Below are 16,833 nucleotides of genomic sequence, written 5' to 3'. Positions count from 1 at the left end.
CGTCTCTCTGCTCGCTTTTCTCTTTTATATCTCAAAAGATATTGACTCAGCATACAACCTAATCCTGTAGATTGTGTCCTGCCACATTAACATAGTTTCCTCTAATCCTGACTCATTTACATTGTAGAGGTTAGGATTTGCAACACATAGGTAATCACGTCAGATCACGAAATGGAGGACAACCACACAATACTAGGAATCATGGCCTAGCCAAGTTGGCATGCATTTTAGGGGAACACACCTCAATCTATAACAACTGCATTCACTGCATGTCACAATTTTTTAAAAATTTTATTTATTTTGTTGTTGTTGTTGAGAATATATACAGCAAAACATACACCAATTCAACAGTTTCTGCATGTACCATTTAGTGACATTGATTACATTTTTTGAGTTGTGCAACCATTCTCACCCTCCTTTTCTGAGTTGTTCCTCCCTCATTAACATAAACTCACTGCCCCCTAGGGTTCTAATCTTTCAAGTTGCTGTTGTCAGTATGATCCCATGTAGATAGTTCTTAAAAGAGCATAATGCTCAAGGCACACATTTTTTACTGGTTAAGCTAAACTACTATTGTTTGGTTTTAAGTACACTTCAGGGGACATTTTTGGCTTAAAGTTTAAAGATGATCTCAGAGCAATATTTTCAGGGGTTCATCCAACCTTCATGGCTCCAGGATGTCTGGAATCCTGGAGAATCAGAATTTCTGTTATGCATTTTCCCCCTTTTGATCAGGATTCTTCTATGGAATCTTTCATCAAAATGTTCAGTAATGTTAGCCGGCACCATCCAGTTCTGGTCTCATGGCAAAGGAGGCAGTCATTCATGGAGGCAATTAGCCACATCTTCTGTATCCTTCTTCTATTCCTGACTCTCCTTCTTCCTCTGTTGCTCCAGGCAAATAGAGTTCAATTGTTGTGCCTTGAATGGCTGCTTGCAAGCTTTTAAGACCCCAGGCGCAACACAGTGAACTAGGAGGTAGAACAGGAGCCCCAAATGGGATGTCCTCTGAAACCATGACCCTAAACCTCCAAACCAAGAAACCAAACCCCTGAGATTTTTGACTGTACATAAGCAGCCTCAGCAGCTACTCTTTTTTCGACATTGTTGTAAATATATCTATTTCACAACTTTTGCCAATTCAGCTTTTTACAGTGTTCAACCTATTGACAGCAATTACAATAATTGACCGTGCAACCCTACCCTTAATCAATGTGGTATTTCCATCACTGTTAACCTCCCTTTTCCCCATCTCTCCCACCCCTGTTGTTGTTAGGCATTGTCAAGTTGGTTCCGACTCATAGCAACCCTATGTACGACAGAACGAAACACCACTCAGTCCTGTGCCATCCTCACAATCCTTGTTATACTTAAGCCTATTGTTGCAGCCACTGTGTCAATCCATCTTGTTGAGGGTCTTCCTTTTTTTTGCCTACCCTCTACTTTAGCAAGCATGATATCCTTCTCCAGGGACTGATCCCTCCTGATAACATGTCTAAAACATGTGAGACGTAATCTTGCCATCCTTGCTTCTAAGGAGCATTCTGATTGTACTTCCAAGACACATTTGTTCATTCTTTTGGAAGTCCATAGTATACTCGAAATTCTTCCCCAACACCACAGTTCAAAGGCATCAATTCTTTTTTGGTCTTCCTTATTCATTGTCCAGCTTTCACATGCATATGAGGCGATTGAAAATACCATGGCTTGGGTAAGATGCACCTTAGTCTTCAAGATGACATCTTTGATTTTCAACAATTTTAAAGAGGTCTTTTGCAGCAGATTTTCCCAATGCAATGCGTCTTTTGATTTCTTGACTGCTGCTTCCATGGGTGTTGATTGTGGATCCAAGTAAAATGAAATCCTTGATAACTTCAGTTTTTTCTAGGTTTATCATGTTGTTGCTTATTGGTCCAGTTGTGAGCATTTTTGTTGTCTTTATGTTGAAGTGTAATCTGTCCTGAAGGCTGTGGTCTTTGATCTTCATCAGTAAGTGCTTCAAGTCCTCTTCACTTTCAGCAAGCAAGGTTGTGTCATCTGTATAATGCAAGTTGTTAATGAGTCTTCCTCCATTCCTGATGCCCTGTTCTTCTTTATATAGTCCAGCTCCTCAGATTATTTGCTCAGCATACAGATTGAATAAGAATGGTGAAGGATTACAACCCTGATGCACAACTTTCCTGACTTTAAACCACTCAGTATCCCCTTGTTCTATTCGAACAACTGCCTTTTGATCCATGTACAGGTTCCTCATGAGCACAATTAATCTGTTCTGGAATTCCCATGCTTCACAATGTTATCCGTAATTTGTTATGATCCACACAATCAAATGCCTTTGCATAGTCAATAAAACACATGTAAACATCTTTCTGGTATTCTCAGCTTTCAGCCAGGATCCGTCTGACATCAGCAATGATATTCCCTCATTTCACGTCCTTTTCTGAACGCGACTTGAATTTCTTGGTAGTTCCCTGTCAGTATACTGCTGCAGCTGCTTTTGAATGAGTCTTCTGATTGATCTTTTTGAATGGTGTTCAGCAAAATTTTACTTGCGCATGATATTAATGATACTGTTCAATAATTTCTACATTTGGTTGGATCACCTTTCTCTGGAGTAGGCATAAATGTGGATCTCTTCCTGTTGCTTGGCCAGGTAGCTGTCTTCCAAATTTCTTGGCATAGATAAGTGAGCATTTCCAGCACTGCATCCATTTGTTGAAACACCTCAGTTGGTATTTTGTCAATTCCTGGAGCTTTGTTTTTCACCACTGCCTCCAGTGCAGCTTAGACTTCTTTCGGTACCATCGGTTCCTGATCGTATGCTACCTCCTGAAATGGTTGAACATCGACCAATTCTTTTTTGTATAGTGACTCTGTTCATTCCTTCCATCTGCTTTTGATGCTTCCTGCGTCGTTTAATATTTTCTCCATAGAATCCTTCAATATTGCAACTTGAGGCTTGAATTTTTTTCTTCAGTTCTTTCAGCTTGAAAAATGCCAAGCGTGTACTTCCCTTTTGGTTTTCTATCTCCAGGTCTTTGCACATTTCATTATAATACTTTACTTTGTCTTCTTGTGCCATGCTTAGAAATCTTCTGTTCAGCTCTCTTACTTCATCATTTCTTCCTTTCACTTTAGCTACTCAATGTTCAAGAGCAGGTTTCAGATTCTCTTCTGACATCCTTTTGGTATTTGAATACCGATGGCATAGCTTCCAGCATCACAGCCACATGCAAGGCCCCACGATATGACAAACTGACAGACACGTGGGGGTCCTGCCCCTGGTAACCACTAATAAACTTTCTTCTTAATATATTTGCCTTTTCTTGTCTTTTTGTATAAGTGAGGTCATGCAATATTTATCCTTTTGTGATTGACTTACCTCACCCAGCACAGTGTCTTCCATCTCCATCCATATTGTAGCATGTATCAAGACTTCATTTCTCCTACTGGCCAAGTAGTATTCCATTGTATGTATGTACCACCTTGTGTTTATCCATTCATCTGTTGTTGGTATATCTTTCTCCATCCTATTACTTTTAATCCAACTGTGTCTTTTATATTTAAAGCGAGTTTCGTATAGACAACCTATAGTTGTGTCTTGTTTTTTTTTAATTCACTCTGATAGTCTTGTCTTTTGATTGGTATATTTAGACTATTCACATGTAAGTTATTATAGATATAACTGAATTAATAGCTATCATATTTATAATTGTTTTCTGTTTGTTGCCCTTGTTCTTTGTTTCTTTTTTGTCTTTCCCTCTTTTTTTGCTTTCTCTGGTTTTAATTGGGCATTTTGTATGATTTAATTTTCTTTCTTCACTTACCATATTGATTATACTATTAAAAAAATTTTACAGTGGTTTCCCTAGAGTTTGCAGTATCCATTTACAACTAATCTAAATTCACTTTCAAATAATACTATACTGCCTCATCCTCTATAACATTGCTGTCATACATTTCCCTTATCCATAAGCTATAATCATCCAGTATATTGTTGGTATTATTATTTTAAACAAACTGTTGTCTGTCATATCAGTTAAGAATAAGAAATGTAAAGGATTTTATTTTAACTTCATTATTCCTTCTCGAATGCTCTTTCTTTATTTATGTAGATCTAAGGTTCTGACTTGTATCATTTTATTCTTTAAGAACTTCTTTTAACATTTCTTACAAGGTAGGTCTACTGGTGACAAATCCTCTTAATTTTTTGTTTGTCTGAGAAAGTCGTTATTTCTCCCTTGCTTTTGAAGAATAATTTCACTGGATACAGAATTCTTGGTTGGTGGTTTTTTTTTTTTTTCCTTTAAAAATACTTTAAATATTTTGCTCCAATCTCGTCTTTTTTATTTAATTTTAATCATGTATTTTATTTAACTCAATATTATCATTTCAATGTGTAATCAATATAAACACATTAATAAGCTATATATACTTTTTTTTACCAAGTCTTTGAGATCCAGTATGTATCTTACATGTACAGTGCATCTTAGTTTGGACTAACCACTATCCAAGTGCTCCGTAGCCAGCTGTGTCTGCCATATCGGGCATCGTAGCTCTAGGCTAGTCTTGCTCTGACAATTACACACTCAACCTAGGAGTGATTGACACATATCTCTTCTGCTTACAGCTCATTGGCCAAAGCTGGTCACATGGCTCTACCAATCACAGGGAACCGGCAAGGGCACACCTACCACATACCTTAAAGCAGAGAGGTGGGAATAGTTGGGGAGCAGCAATACTGACCAGCACGCCCTCTTCGGGCAACACTGCCCTTCACCAGGGTATCCCACTAGTTGGTCCTTCCTCCATTATGAACGTCTTCTGGTCCAGCATTGTGTTTTGGCTTGGCTTTGTTCTTCACTTGGCCATGAGGACTGGGAGACAGATATGCCGAATCTTACTGTAAATAACACAGAAGACGCTGGTGACATGTTCTTTTTTAAAAAATAAAAAATTCCTGGAAGTGGGAGGTGAATACTAACAAATTGAGGTAAGTGGGCAAGCCAAAGGTTTAGAGGCTTAAGAAGCAAGAGGAGGAGGTATTTGTGATTGTTTGGGTTGTGTGTCAACTTGGCTGGGCCATGATTCTTAGTGGTTTGGCAGTTCTGATGTAGTCTGGCAGTCGTATAATGATGCGATCACTTCCATGATGAGATTTGATATAATGTGACCACGTCCATGATGGGATCTGCTGTGAGTAGCCAAACAGTTGAAAGGGAGTTTCCTTGGGCGTGTGGCCTGCATTGAATGTAAGTGGATTATCTGGGAAGGCTTGTGGGCTTTTGCTCACTCTGGATCCTGCAGCTGACTTCTGTTCATCTGACCTACAGTTCTTAGGACTTGAGCTAGAGCTTACCTGCGGTCTTGGGATTCATTGGTCTTCGCAGCCTGCGAGCAAGAGCCCTGCTCTCTGACCTCCTGATCTCAGGTTCGCCAGCCCTGGTGGCTACGTGAATCAGAAGCCTCTAGCCTGAACCACAGATTTTGGGTGTTCCAGCCTCTACAACTGCTTGAGCAATTTCCTAGACATAAATCTCTCTCTGTATATATTATTATATACTTTACTGGTTTTGCTTCTCTAGAGAACCCAGCCTAAGACAGCATTTGGTACTGAGAGAGTAGGGTGCTGCTCTAAAAGATACTTAAAATGTGGTTTGAAGCCATGAATGGATAGAGGCTGGACAAGTTCTAAAGTGCCTAATAGAAAAAGCCTAGATTTCCTTGAAGAGACTGTGGAATTGTAGACATCAAAGACAATTCTGCTGAGGACTCAGAAGGAAGTGAGGAGAGCTGTTACACTGGAGACAGCTCAGATGGTGAGAAGCAGCAGCAGAAAAATGGCAGTAGAACCAGGAAACCAGCATGAGATAGCAGCCGGAGCAGAAGCATAGAGTGAGAGAGCTGAGTGTCTGCTCAGGAGGCTTCGTGGAAGAGTGGGGTGCCTCTGAGCACTTACTAGTGGAGTAAGGTTTGCTGACTCACAGGGCAAGAGAGCTGAGTACCTTTCAGCCAACGTTTCCTGGTGGAGTAGGGTGCCTCCAGGCACTTATTGGTGGAACTAAAGAGTTTTGAAACACTTGCCCCAGTAGGGCAGACACAGGCGGTGAGGCCCAAGGGGCCGAGAGGCCAAGGAACCAGGAAGCAGAAGCTGCAGAGACAAGAGACATGGGAAGCAGAGCTGCCTTGGTCTAAAAGGGTAGGTGTACAACCTTTAGGGCTTCAAAGGGTGGACCACTCAGATGGACTAGCAGAATGGGGCTGCCTAAAGCTGAGAGAGCAGAATTGCTGCCCCAGTGGGCCTGGAAGGTAGAGCTGAAGCCCAGGGCCAAGGGGCCTCCACTCAGAATCCAGAGAGCGTGACCAATACCTTGACTCTGGAGGGCAAGGCCATTATCTAAATGGTCTCAGAAAACAGAGGATTATTTTCAATCCTTGAGGGCTAATGTAATGTGTTCTGCTGACTTGCTTGGTGCCTGTTATCCCTTCTTTCCCTCCAGTTTCTCCCATTTGTAATGGAAGTATCTAGCTTGTGCCTGTTCCACCATTGTACTTTGGAAGCAGATTACTTGTGTTCTCGATTTCACAGATGAAGAAGAATTTTGGGATTTTGGACTTGGAGTTGATTTAAGACTTTTGCTGTGATATGATCGGGTGAATGTGTTTTACATGTGGGAACGACATGACTTTTTGGGAGTCAAAGAGTGGAATAGTATGGACTGAATTGTTTCCCCCAAGATTGTGTGTCAACTTGACTAGGCTATGATTCCCCGTATTGTGTGATTGTCCACCATTTTGTCATCTGATGTAATTTTCCTATATGTTGTAAATCCTACCTGTATAATGTTAATGAAGCAGGATTAGAGGCACTTATGTTAATGAGGCAGGAAACAATCTACAAGATTAGGTTTACCTTGAATCAATCTCTTTTGAGATATAAAAGAGAGAAACAAGCAGACAGATGGGGAAACTCATACCATGAAGACAGCAACTCTGGGAGCAGAGTGCATCCTTTGGACCCAAGGTTCCTGCTCTGAGAAGCTCCTCGACCAGGGGAAAATTGATGACAAGGACTTTCCCCCAGAGCCAGCAGAGAAAGAAAGTCCTCACCTGGAGCTGGCACCCTGAATTCGGACTTCTAGTGTCCTAGACTGTGGAAGAATAAATCTCTATTTGTTAAAGCGATTCACTTGTAGTATTTCTGTTATAGCAGCACTAGATATCTAAGACAGTATTCATGGGGCAGATGGATCTTTCATTCATTCTTTACATTTGCTGACACCTTTAGCTTCCTTTATGGTTGCCTCCTTGCCCCACCACTTATGACACCACAAGTAGGAGGCTAGGAACATGATGACTACCTATTGAACTCTATAAACTGTAAGGTGATGTGCAATGATTATTATTTTTTATACTGGAAGCTCTTGGAGAGCTGGACCATGACTTATTCTTCCTTGAATCCCTCATAAGCCCCAAAACCAAACCCACTGCTGTGGAGTCGATTCCGAGTGATACCAACCCTATAGAACAGAGTAGAACTGCCTCATAGGGCTTCCAAGGAGAGGCTGGTGGATTCAAACTGCTGACCTTTTGGTTAGCAGCTGAGCTCTTAACCACTATGCCACTCCTGAATCCCTCCTACTACCTGGCATATAGTAGATGCTCGATAAACTTCTGAATCCAATCTCTTTTTGTTTGCATGTTTTCTGAAGATAAGTCCAATATAATTCTTATCTTTGTTTCTTTACGGATGAGATGTTTTTCCCCCCTATGTCTTCATTCGAGGTTTTATCTTTGTCTGCAGTCTGAATATGATATGCCTAGGTATAAAGTTTTTGGTATTTCTCCTCCTTGGTGTTCTCTGAGCTTCCTGGTTCTGTGGTTTGGTGTCTGTCAGCAATTTTGGAAAATTCTCAGCCATTCTTACTTCCAATATGTCTTCCATTTATTTCTGTCTTTCTTCTCCTTCTAATATTCCCATTATGCGTATGTTACACCTTTTAAAATCGTCCTACAGTTCTTCAGTATTCTGTTTTTCTTTCTTTTTTTTCCCAGTCTTTTTTTCTGTTTGCTTTTCAGTTTGGGAAGTTTCTCTTGGCATATCTTCAAGGTCACTGATTCTTTCCTTGGTTGTGTTCAGTCTACCGATGAGCTCATCAAAGGCATTCTTCATTTCCATAACAGTGTTTTTTTAAATTTCTGGCTTTTTTTTTATTCTCTTTGCTTATCTTACTCATCTTGCATGTCGTCCACTTTTTCCACTAGAACTGTTAGTGTATTAATCAAAGTTATTTAAAATTTCCAGCTTGATAACCGCAAATATCAGCCATATGTGAATGTAGCTCTGATGCTTGTCCTGTCTCTTCAGAATATGTTTTTTGCTTTTTAGCATGCCTTGTAATTTTTGCTTAAAGCTAGATATGATATATCAGGTAAAAGGAATTGAGATTCTTTTAGCTGCAATCCCCTGTAAAACCCTGTTGATGTTGATGTAGTGGTAAGGTATGAGGGGAGAGGAAGTGTTCTATAATTCTATGATTACGTCTCAGTCTTTTAGTGAGCCTGTGCCCCTGGTTTATGACCTTCATAAGTGCTTCTCAGCGTTTTTCCTTCACCCCTTAGGTGAACCAGGAGGGCTAGAGGGGGCTATAGTTGGGTATTTGGCTAGAAGGCACCTGGAGTTGATGATCCCTTTCTCCCACATGGGAAAGGCTAGAGGGAGTTGAAGTTGTGTATTTCCATTTCTCCGCTATGGTTAGCCAGTACAGTTGTCATCAAGTCAGTTCCAACTCATGGTAATCCCATGCGTGTCAGAGCAGAGCTGTGCTCCATAGATGTTTTTTTCCAGTGGCTTATTTTTGAAGTAGATCACCAAGCCTTTCTTTTATGATGTGTCTGGGTGGACTAGAACCTCCAACTTTTTAGTTAGCAGCTGAGCTCATTAACCTTTTACACTACCCAGGGACTCCCCACTTTAGTTAGGCTCTGATAGAACCCACATTGATTAAGCTTTGGTAAAGTAATATCATTTGAGGGCAGGCTGTTGTTAAGGGGAACAGAGAACTATTTCACAATTGCTAATTTTCCCCTCCTCCTTCAGGAATCATGAGGGGATTTTTTTCTCTGAGATTCACAGTGAGAACTTGGTAGGGCTCCTGGAGTTAAAACTCATGAAAATGTGTCCCCCACGTCCCCCTAAGGCTGGGCCTCCAGGAGTTTTTATCTTTCATGCTAGTCCACACTAGTCTCCAGCAATTAGTCAATTATTCTTTTCAGTATTTCTACCTGATGCTGGGTCTAGAAAGTCTCTTTCTGCTTCTAGTAAGCAATGATTCTCTGTATCAGCCTGTCTATCTCTCTAGTTCTTTCTGCTGGATCTAAGAAACTTACAAGTACTCACTAGTCACATGTGGCTAGTGGCTCCCTTATTGGACATACAGCACTAAGGCATTGAAATGAACCAACCTTAGCTACATACAACAACATAATGAATTTTACAGACATAATATTCAGTGAAAAAACAAAATAGAAAATAATATATGTGATATGATTCCATTTAAAGTTCAGGAAGAAGCAAAATTAAACCATGTTGTTTGTGGTTGACATATAATAGGTAAAACTATATTTAAAAAGCAAGGAAATTATTATCATAAAAGTGAAGATAGTGGTTACCTATGGGGTCAGAGAGAGGACTGTGATTGGAAGGGGTACACTGGGGCTTCTTGGACGCTAACAGTGTTCTTTCCTGATAGAAATGGTATTACATGGTGTTTGCTTTATGATCATTAAACTGAAAATTTATGTTTTATGTACTTTATGCACATTTTAGTTCCCCAAAAAATGAATAGGGCAAAGAGTCAAATGGCTTCACTTGCAGCCCTGACATAGAACCATGTGGGGCTTTCATAATGAGGTTGAGAAAAGAGCAGAGGAGATGGCAGTTCTGCCAATCTTGGTGCCACCCAGAGTTGAATTCTAACAGGGACTTTGTGATCTAGAGAGTAAGCATTAAATATATGGTTTGGTGGGAAGAGTGGATAGGGATGTGTGGGGTGGGGACAGAGGAGGGAGAAGCAGGGAGATGGACACAAAGGAGGACATGAGAAGAAAGGTTTGAATGAAAACAGAGAAGAGGTCACCATCCCCGAATTAAATACAAATTAGAGTATTTAGGTGGTACCATCACCCTGGTTCCTCCCACATGTAATAGTGCTGTGTAGCAAATAGTTGTAGTTAGTTTGCATTAGATCCACAAATAACCTTTTCATTTTCCAGAATTCTCAGTGACAATCATTTGACCGAATTACGTAAGGATTCATTTGAAGGCCTGCTATCCCTCCAGTATTTGTAAGTTAATTAATCATATTTATTTCTGAGTTTTTAGTTATATATAAAATGAATAAGTCTCTTGGATTAGATAATCTCTAATTTTTTTTCCAGCAATATAAGTCTGCAATTCTGTAAGTCTGTAGGGTCCCAGCGCATCTCTAGCATTAAATATCTCCTGTGCATTTCCAATTTTATAGAGACAAGATACAGATAGAAAAAAATCTTCAGTGAAAGAGGAAAAGTGGTAATAAGGTCTGAATAATTATAGACACCCATATGAACTTTGTTTTATAAGTGTGCATATACTGTTTATATTTAGTCTGCAGCCTATGGTCTGTTTTTATAGTGCCCATGAACTAAGAATGATTTTGCATTTTTAAAGGGTTGTAAAAGAAAGAAAGAGTATGAGACAGAGGCTGTCTGTGGCTGGCAAAGCCTAAAGTATTTAGTATCTGGCCTTATAGAAAACATTTGAAAAAGTTTGTTTAATAGAACAAGAGGAATTAAAGTTAACCTCTGTTTGTTGTCTAATAAGGACGAGAAAATATAGAATACGTACATTAATTTGGATACCATTAACCCAAAATTTTTGGATAATTTGATTTAATTAAGTTAACATATAAATATCAAATATTTAATGAAACAGTTGAATTATGTAAACAATATTATAAAGAACATATTTAGCTACCAAGGACTGGTGTTAAGGATTTCAATGCAGGAATGGTTTTACCATATTACAAATAAATGTTTAAAATGATGGTTAAGTGGTATAGCTAGAAATGTTCACACTAAGTAAACATATCAGAAATACCCCTAACTGTTGGCTAAATAAAAAATAAAAATCTCTCCAGCCCTTTTGCCAAGGAAGGAATACTTGCATGGTATTTATATCTATTTAGAGATGAGGAGATACTATGTCCTTTGCTATAAAAGCTTGATTTTTATTCTTTGTCCATGAAGCCTAGAGTTATGTGCATCATTAATCTTTATTAAGCTATTTGATGATGCCCTTTAGCAAATGGATTCTTCTTACAAGTTTGGAAGGCTTAAGAGAATTGGGGATAAAAAGCCTCACATGATACTAAAAGTAGTCCTTTGACTCATCAAACCTTTTAGGCCTTAGTGGGAGGACCAGTTTTGCATTGATCTTCTTGGACATCTCTGGCATCTGGGCTCCGAAACCTTACAAACACAATTTGGAGAAAAACAAATGAGATAACCGCTCAGTGGAGCAGGTCCTTCCTTACTTCTACTTTGGAATACTTTGTAAGCTAGTTATTTCATGTTAGTATATGTATTCTCATTCATTAAAAAATAGTCAATCAATAAAAAAGTTAAAAACAGTATGTCAAGCACTGTGCCTAGGGCTGGTGGTACAAAGATGTGTAAGACAGGGTTCCTAACCTTCTAGAAACTCCCGATGTGGCAGGGGAAGCAAACACATAAGCTCGAACCATAAAATAATAGGCTGTAAGTGGAGGACTAAGTGCTGCAGAGCCATGAAGTAATAAAAGTAAACTTTGTAAATAGTCATTTTCCTTTATGTCGCCTTAGCTATTCATTCTTTTGATAAATAATTGAGGTTGCTTTATGTCCATCTATCAGTTTTAAACATCGTAGGCAATGCACATGAGCAAGACCTCATCTATGCGTTCAAGGAATTCATGCTCAGGGGAAATGGGATACAAAGATAACTATATTAAAAAGAAGAAATAGATACGGGCACTGAGAGGTATAAATTATTTCTGGAGCACAGAGTAGGGAGCAAAGACTTTCAGTTGGATCAGGGAAGATGTTACTAGAGAAATGCCGTTTGAACAGGGTCTTTAAGGGCCATTGGGTATCATCAGACAGACATCTTGGGAAGAATATTGTAAGATTGCAAAAGGAGGGTGGGAGAAAGGCAAAACACAGGAAGTGGAATGTGGGTTTGAAGACTGTCATGAGTACCTTTGGGTAAAAGTAGGGAGAGTAGGAGATTGGAGCCAGATCTTCTAGGCTTTGAATGCCAAACTAAGGAGCCATCATGGGGAACAATGTTATCACAGCAACGCTCTAGGACAAGTGGTTCTCAAACTTTAGTCTGCGTCAGAATCAGGGCTTGTTGAAGCACAGATTGTGGGCTTCACCCTCATAGTTACTGAGTCGGTAGGTCCAGAGTAGGGCTAAGAATTTCCTTCTTCAATAAGTTCCCAGGTAATGGTGCTCTTTGAGAACCACTGCTGGAGAGTTAATCTATGTGCAGGGTGGATTAGAAAGGGAGAGCCTAGAGATGAGACACCAGTCAGAAGATAGCTACACCCATCCAGGTAAAAAGTGAAGGACTAATGCAGGGTAAATGGAAGTAAAACGGTTAACTATAGTCAAGAATGGGTGTTTTCAAATAAAAATCCAGTTCTATGTTGCGTTTTTCGTGTGCCACCACTGTACAACTGTAGCAATTGCATTCATGGCACATTAAGGCAGTATAAAACCAAACACAAATTTCTATTAATATGATAAAACTATTATTCTAAATTTGTTCAAGATTATATATTTATTAGAGGAGTAACTCCCTTTCAAATTATGTCAGAGGGTATCTTTTATTTCTTCTGGTATTGAGCTGGCCTAGAAAAAGAGAACTAAGCCAGGAAGGTGTATAAATGTGAGAATATTCCTTTTAATATTATAAATTATAATTATGCTGAGGAATAAAAGCTTTAATCTCGTTGAATTTAGACTTTGATGTGACCACAAAAGATCGTCTAATCAATTGTCCTACTCTCAGGAAAGAGTACCTCCAAAATCTATCAAGATCCATAGTTGTAGATTTTACTAATGAAGGTGAGACTCTTAGGGGAGGTGAGGGCAGGGTTAGGGGCCTTGGAAGGTTTAGATAACCATCAGTAAGGTTTATAGTTTAGACAAAAGCTTATTCAATATTATTCTGAACTCTGCCATTTATTCCTACTATTTTAATGTCTAATAGCTAATTGAGGCAATATTTTTCTTTTACTTTTCCTAGAGATTTATCCTGCAATAAAATACAGTTTATTGAAAGACGTACATTTGAATCACTACCTTTTTTGAATTTTATGTAAGTTACAAATAGAACTTAATTTTAATTAGAATTTTTATAAAACCTAATTGTAAATCTTTTTGCTATTCATTTTGAAATATTAAAGTTTTATTAGTGGAAGGCTACTAAAGCTATGTAGCAAATCCTTTTCAGCTCTAACAAAGATTAGTGTGAGAATTATTATACAGATAAGAGTAAATCATTCTAGAGCAGTGGTTCCCATCTGGGGCGATTTGCACCCAGGGGACATTTGCAGTGTCTGGAGAGACTTTCGGTGATCACAACTGTGAGTGTGCTATTGACATCCTAGTGGGAAGCTGCCAGGGATGCTGCTGAGCATCCTACAATGCACAGAGCAGCCCTCACAACAAAAAAAATTGTTGTTGTTGTTGTTATTAGTTCCCGTTGAGATGGCTGTGATTCATGGCGACCCCCATGTACAACAGAACCAAGTGTTGCCTGGTCCCGTGCTATCTTCATGATCACTGGAACAAAAATTTACCTAGCCCAAAATGTCAATAGTGCTAAGGTTGAGAAGCCCTGTTCTAGAGAAATAACCATCACTTAATCTAAGTTTTATTATTTACTGTTTTGTACCTAATGCACCATATGTATAAATATGAAAGTATAAATTATAAGCAAATATCTTCCATAATGAGATTTTCTTAGTGTCTGGAGGAAGTATCGAAGTTATTTTTGACCATAGATAAATTAGAATCATTGCCAAAGGATGGATGTTCTGAAGTAATTTTTTTTTCTCTTGCTCGTGTCTGTTTTTGTAGAAATCTTCGTTGCAATTTAATCATAGAAGTTGGCTTTGGAACATTTCAGGCCTGGCATGGAATGCAGTTTTTACACAAGATGTAAGTGAAATAGAAGATGGATACATGTAAAGAGATCATTTATGTGTAAAAACATCACACAGTATCATTTAGCTGGATATATAACCCAGTACAAATTCTGAAACATATATGCCTTAAGATCGATTTTTTTCTAATGAGGAAACTAAGGTACAAAGAGGCCAAGAGACTTGTCTAACTCAAATGTGGCACGCTCTGCTTTCCCTAGTACTAATCTTTGGCACGGGCTTTAAAAGTCACCAAGCCAGTAACAGACAAATCAGCAATGTCATGGGAATTCCGGTGATGCTGCTTGGGTGTGTGGATGGGCCTTGGAATTCCACCTTTGAATTTAACTTGGATTCCAGCTCACATGTAAAGTTTCTCACTGCTTAAATGTATGCAGTGTTTAGCCACAAAGCACAACGCTTAGCACAGAGCCCTCCAGGGAGCAAAAGTGAGAGTGCTTTCTCAGCCATCAGCTTCTTTGAGATTGTAAAGTAAAAGGAATTCCTGGAAACCTGCCAGACTGCACTTCTCTTCCTAGCGAACCAGAACGTTATTTTTCAAAAAGTATATACATTTTTCAAAAAGTTAGGAATCATCTATGCACAGTAGGAACCTTTGAAGCATGAAGAAAGATGGTGTTTATGTTAAGCTATAGTGTGAACACGTTAATAGAGAAAATACATTGCTCTAGCCTAATTCCAAATGCCTTCTTTCTTGACTGCTTCTCAAACAAGAAGTGTGGGTTTTATTCCCTTTCAGCTAGAAAATTCTGTGATTTCTCTTTGACCCAAGCAAATCATAGTGGGTATGTTCAATGGCCTAATGGGAATTTTGGACAAAGGTCAAGCTTCTCCCCTAAACCTGACTTTGGAAAAGACTGTCTCATGGTTCAAAAATCCGTTTCACACAGTTCCTTTTGGGTGTGTCTAGAGCCGGATTAACGGATCTTGCAGATGCCAGTCTGTAGCCCACCCCCACCCCGGGGAAAGAAACTTAAGGGTCCCTTTTTCTTTTGCCAGCACCAGAGGCTCTTATGAAGAATCTATGATAAAAGACCAGCGAGGAAGGTCCTTAGGTCCCACCACCAAGAAACTTTGGTAGCTTCAATAACAATGTCATAATGTTCCTCATAAGAATTCAGTTTTCACTATAGTTATGTAGGCAACATGGGGGGGGGGAGTGTGGAATCACACTTTAATTAATGAAATCAATCAAAAACGTTCACTGAGTGTCATGACCACTGTGTACCAGGCACTGTACTAAGTGCTGGGAGTACAAAGAGGAATCGGACAGGACTTTGTCCCCAAGAGACTTTCAGACTGGAAGGAGGAAATGGAGGTTGATGGGAAAACACAGAAGAGCCACACTAGGATCCCTGCAGCAGGGTAACAAGGTAGGGGGATGGCAAAGGAGGGGAACGGTAAACCCCAAAAACCAAACCCATTGCTGTCGAGTCAATTTCGACTCATAGCAACCCTGTAGGACAGAGTAGAACTGCCCCATAGGGTTTCCAAGGCTGTAATCTTTACAGAAGCAGACTGCCACATCTTCCTCCAGGAGAGCGACTGGTGGGCTCGCACTGCCGATCTTTCACTTAGCAGCCAAGTGCTTATTCACTGCACCAACACAGGGCTCCAGAGGAAGGGTAGGGGGTTAGAAAAAATTCATAGGAAAAGTGGATGGAAGAGAGACCAACTTATTTGTCTCAAAATTCTGTGTTGATCTTAAACAAGAGAGAACGGCATTTTCTAAATAGCAATGAAAGAATCAGAACTAGCTGGTATTGGAAATCAACTAATGAACATGTGATTTGAATACAGCTATACCTCTAAAAAGAAGCCTTGGTGGCGCAGTGGTTAAGTGCTCAGCTGCTAACCGAAAGGTCGGCAGTTTGAACCCACCAGCCACTCCGAGGAAGAAAGATGTAGCAGTGTGCTTCCATAAAGACTACAGCCTTGGAAACTCCATGGCGCAGTTCTACTCTGTCCTATGGGTTGGAATCAACTCGACAGCAATGAGTATAGCCCTAAAACTAATTGACAGGTATGTTGAAAAGATTGGCACAATTGTCACAATGTGTGTTGGAAGCTGGGCTACTTCTTTGTTTTTGGTTGAATTTTTCTAACAGGTAATTTGCCACAAGTGAAATATAAGCTTTACTGCATCTCTTTCCAAAGGCAAGTTGCCAAGAAAAGATGCCACCTTTAAAAAGCTAAGTAATTTTATGACCCATATGACACAGCACAGGAGTGTTTACAAGTTAAAACAGTATTTTTCCTGCATTAAGAAAGTTTTTTAAAAAGGTCCCAGCCAAGGTGGATTTGACATGAATTGAACAAAGCTTAAAGCCTTAGGGCCCGTTACTTGCATAGCCCCCTTCCAAAGTCCTGGGAGGTGCCCTAGCAATTTTTGTACGTATAATTTTGCACTTTTTTATTGGAGAGAATATCCCAAATTAGATAAGCTTCAGGCCCTGTAAAACTTAGGTTCCAGCTAATTATAACCCAGTAAGTAAATCTCCTGAAAATGAGCCCTGGTGGCTCAGTGGTTAAGTGCTTGGCTGCTAACAGAAAGGATGGCGGTTGGAACCCACCAGCC

General features: G+C 39.6%; 2 protein-coding genes across 2 annotated transcripts in view; one reads left to right on the top strand and one right to left on the bottom strand.

The window, feature by feature from the left end:
• PLEKHM1 (pleckstrin homology and RUN domain containing M1) overlaps positions 1-16,833 on the bottom strand; it is a 621,215-nt gene that overhangs the window by 264,526 nt on the left and 339,856 nt on the right. The window lies entirely within an intron of this gene.
• LOC101344778 (leucine-rich repeat-containing protein 37A2-like) overlaps positions 1-16,833 on the top strand; it is a 65,998-nt gene that overhangs the window by 9,378 nt on the left and 39,787 nt on the right. The window contains exons 3-5 of the mRNA XM_023729155.1: positions 10,276-10,347; positions 13,334-13,405; positions 14,170-14,250. Of these exons, the coding sequence (XP_023584923.1) occupies positions 14,231-14,250 (20 nt within the window). The 5' untranslated portion in view covers positions 10,276-10,347; positions 13,334-13,405; positions 14,170-14,230. The remainder of the gene's footprint in view (positions 1-10,275; positions 10,348-13,333; positions 13,406-14,169; positions 14,251-16,833) is intronic.

This window comes from Trichechus manatus, unplaced genomic scaffold, assembly GCF_000243295.1.
Source record: "Trichechus manatus latirostris isolate Lorelei unplaced genomic scaffold, TriManLat1.0 scaffold00028, whole genome shotgun sequence".
Classification (NCBI taxonomy): domain Eukaryota; kingdom Metazoa; phylum Chordata; class Mammalia; order Sirenia; family Trichechidae; genus Trichechus; species Trichechus manatus.
This window is presented reverse-complemented; position numbering and strand designations above follow the sequence as displayed.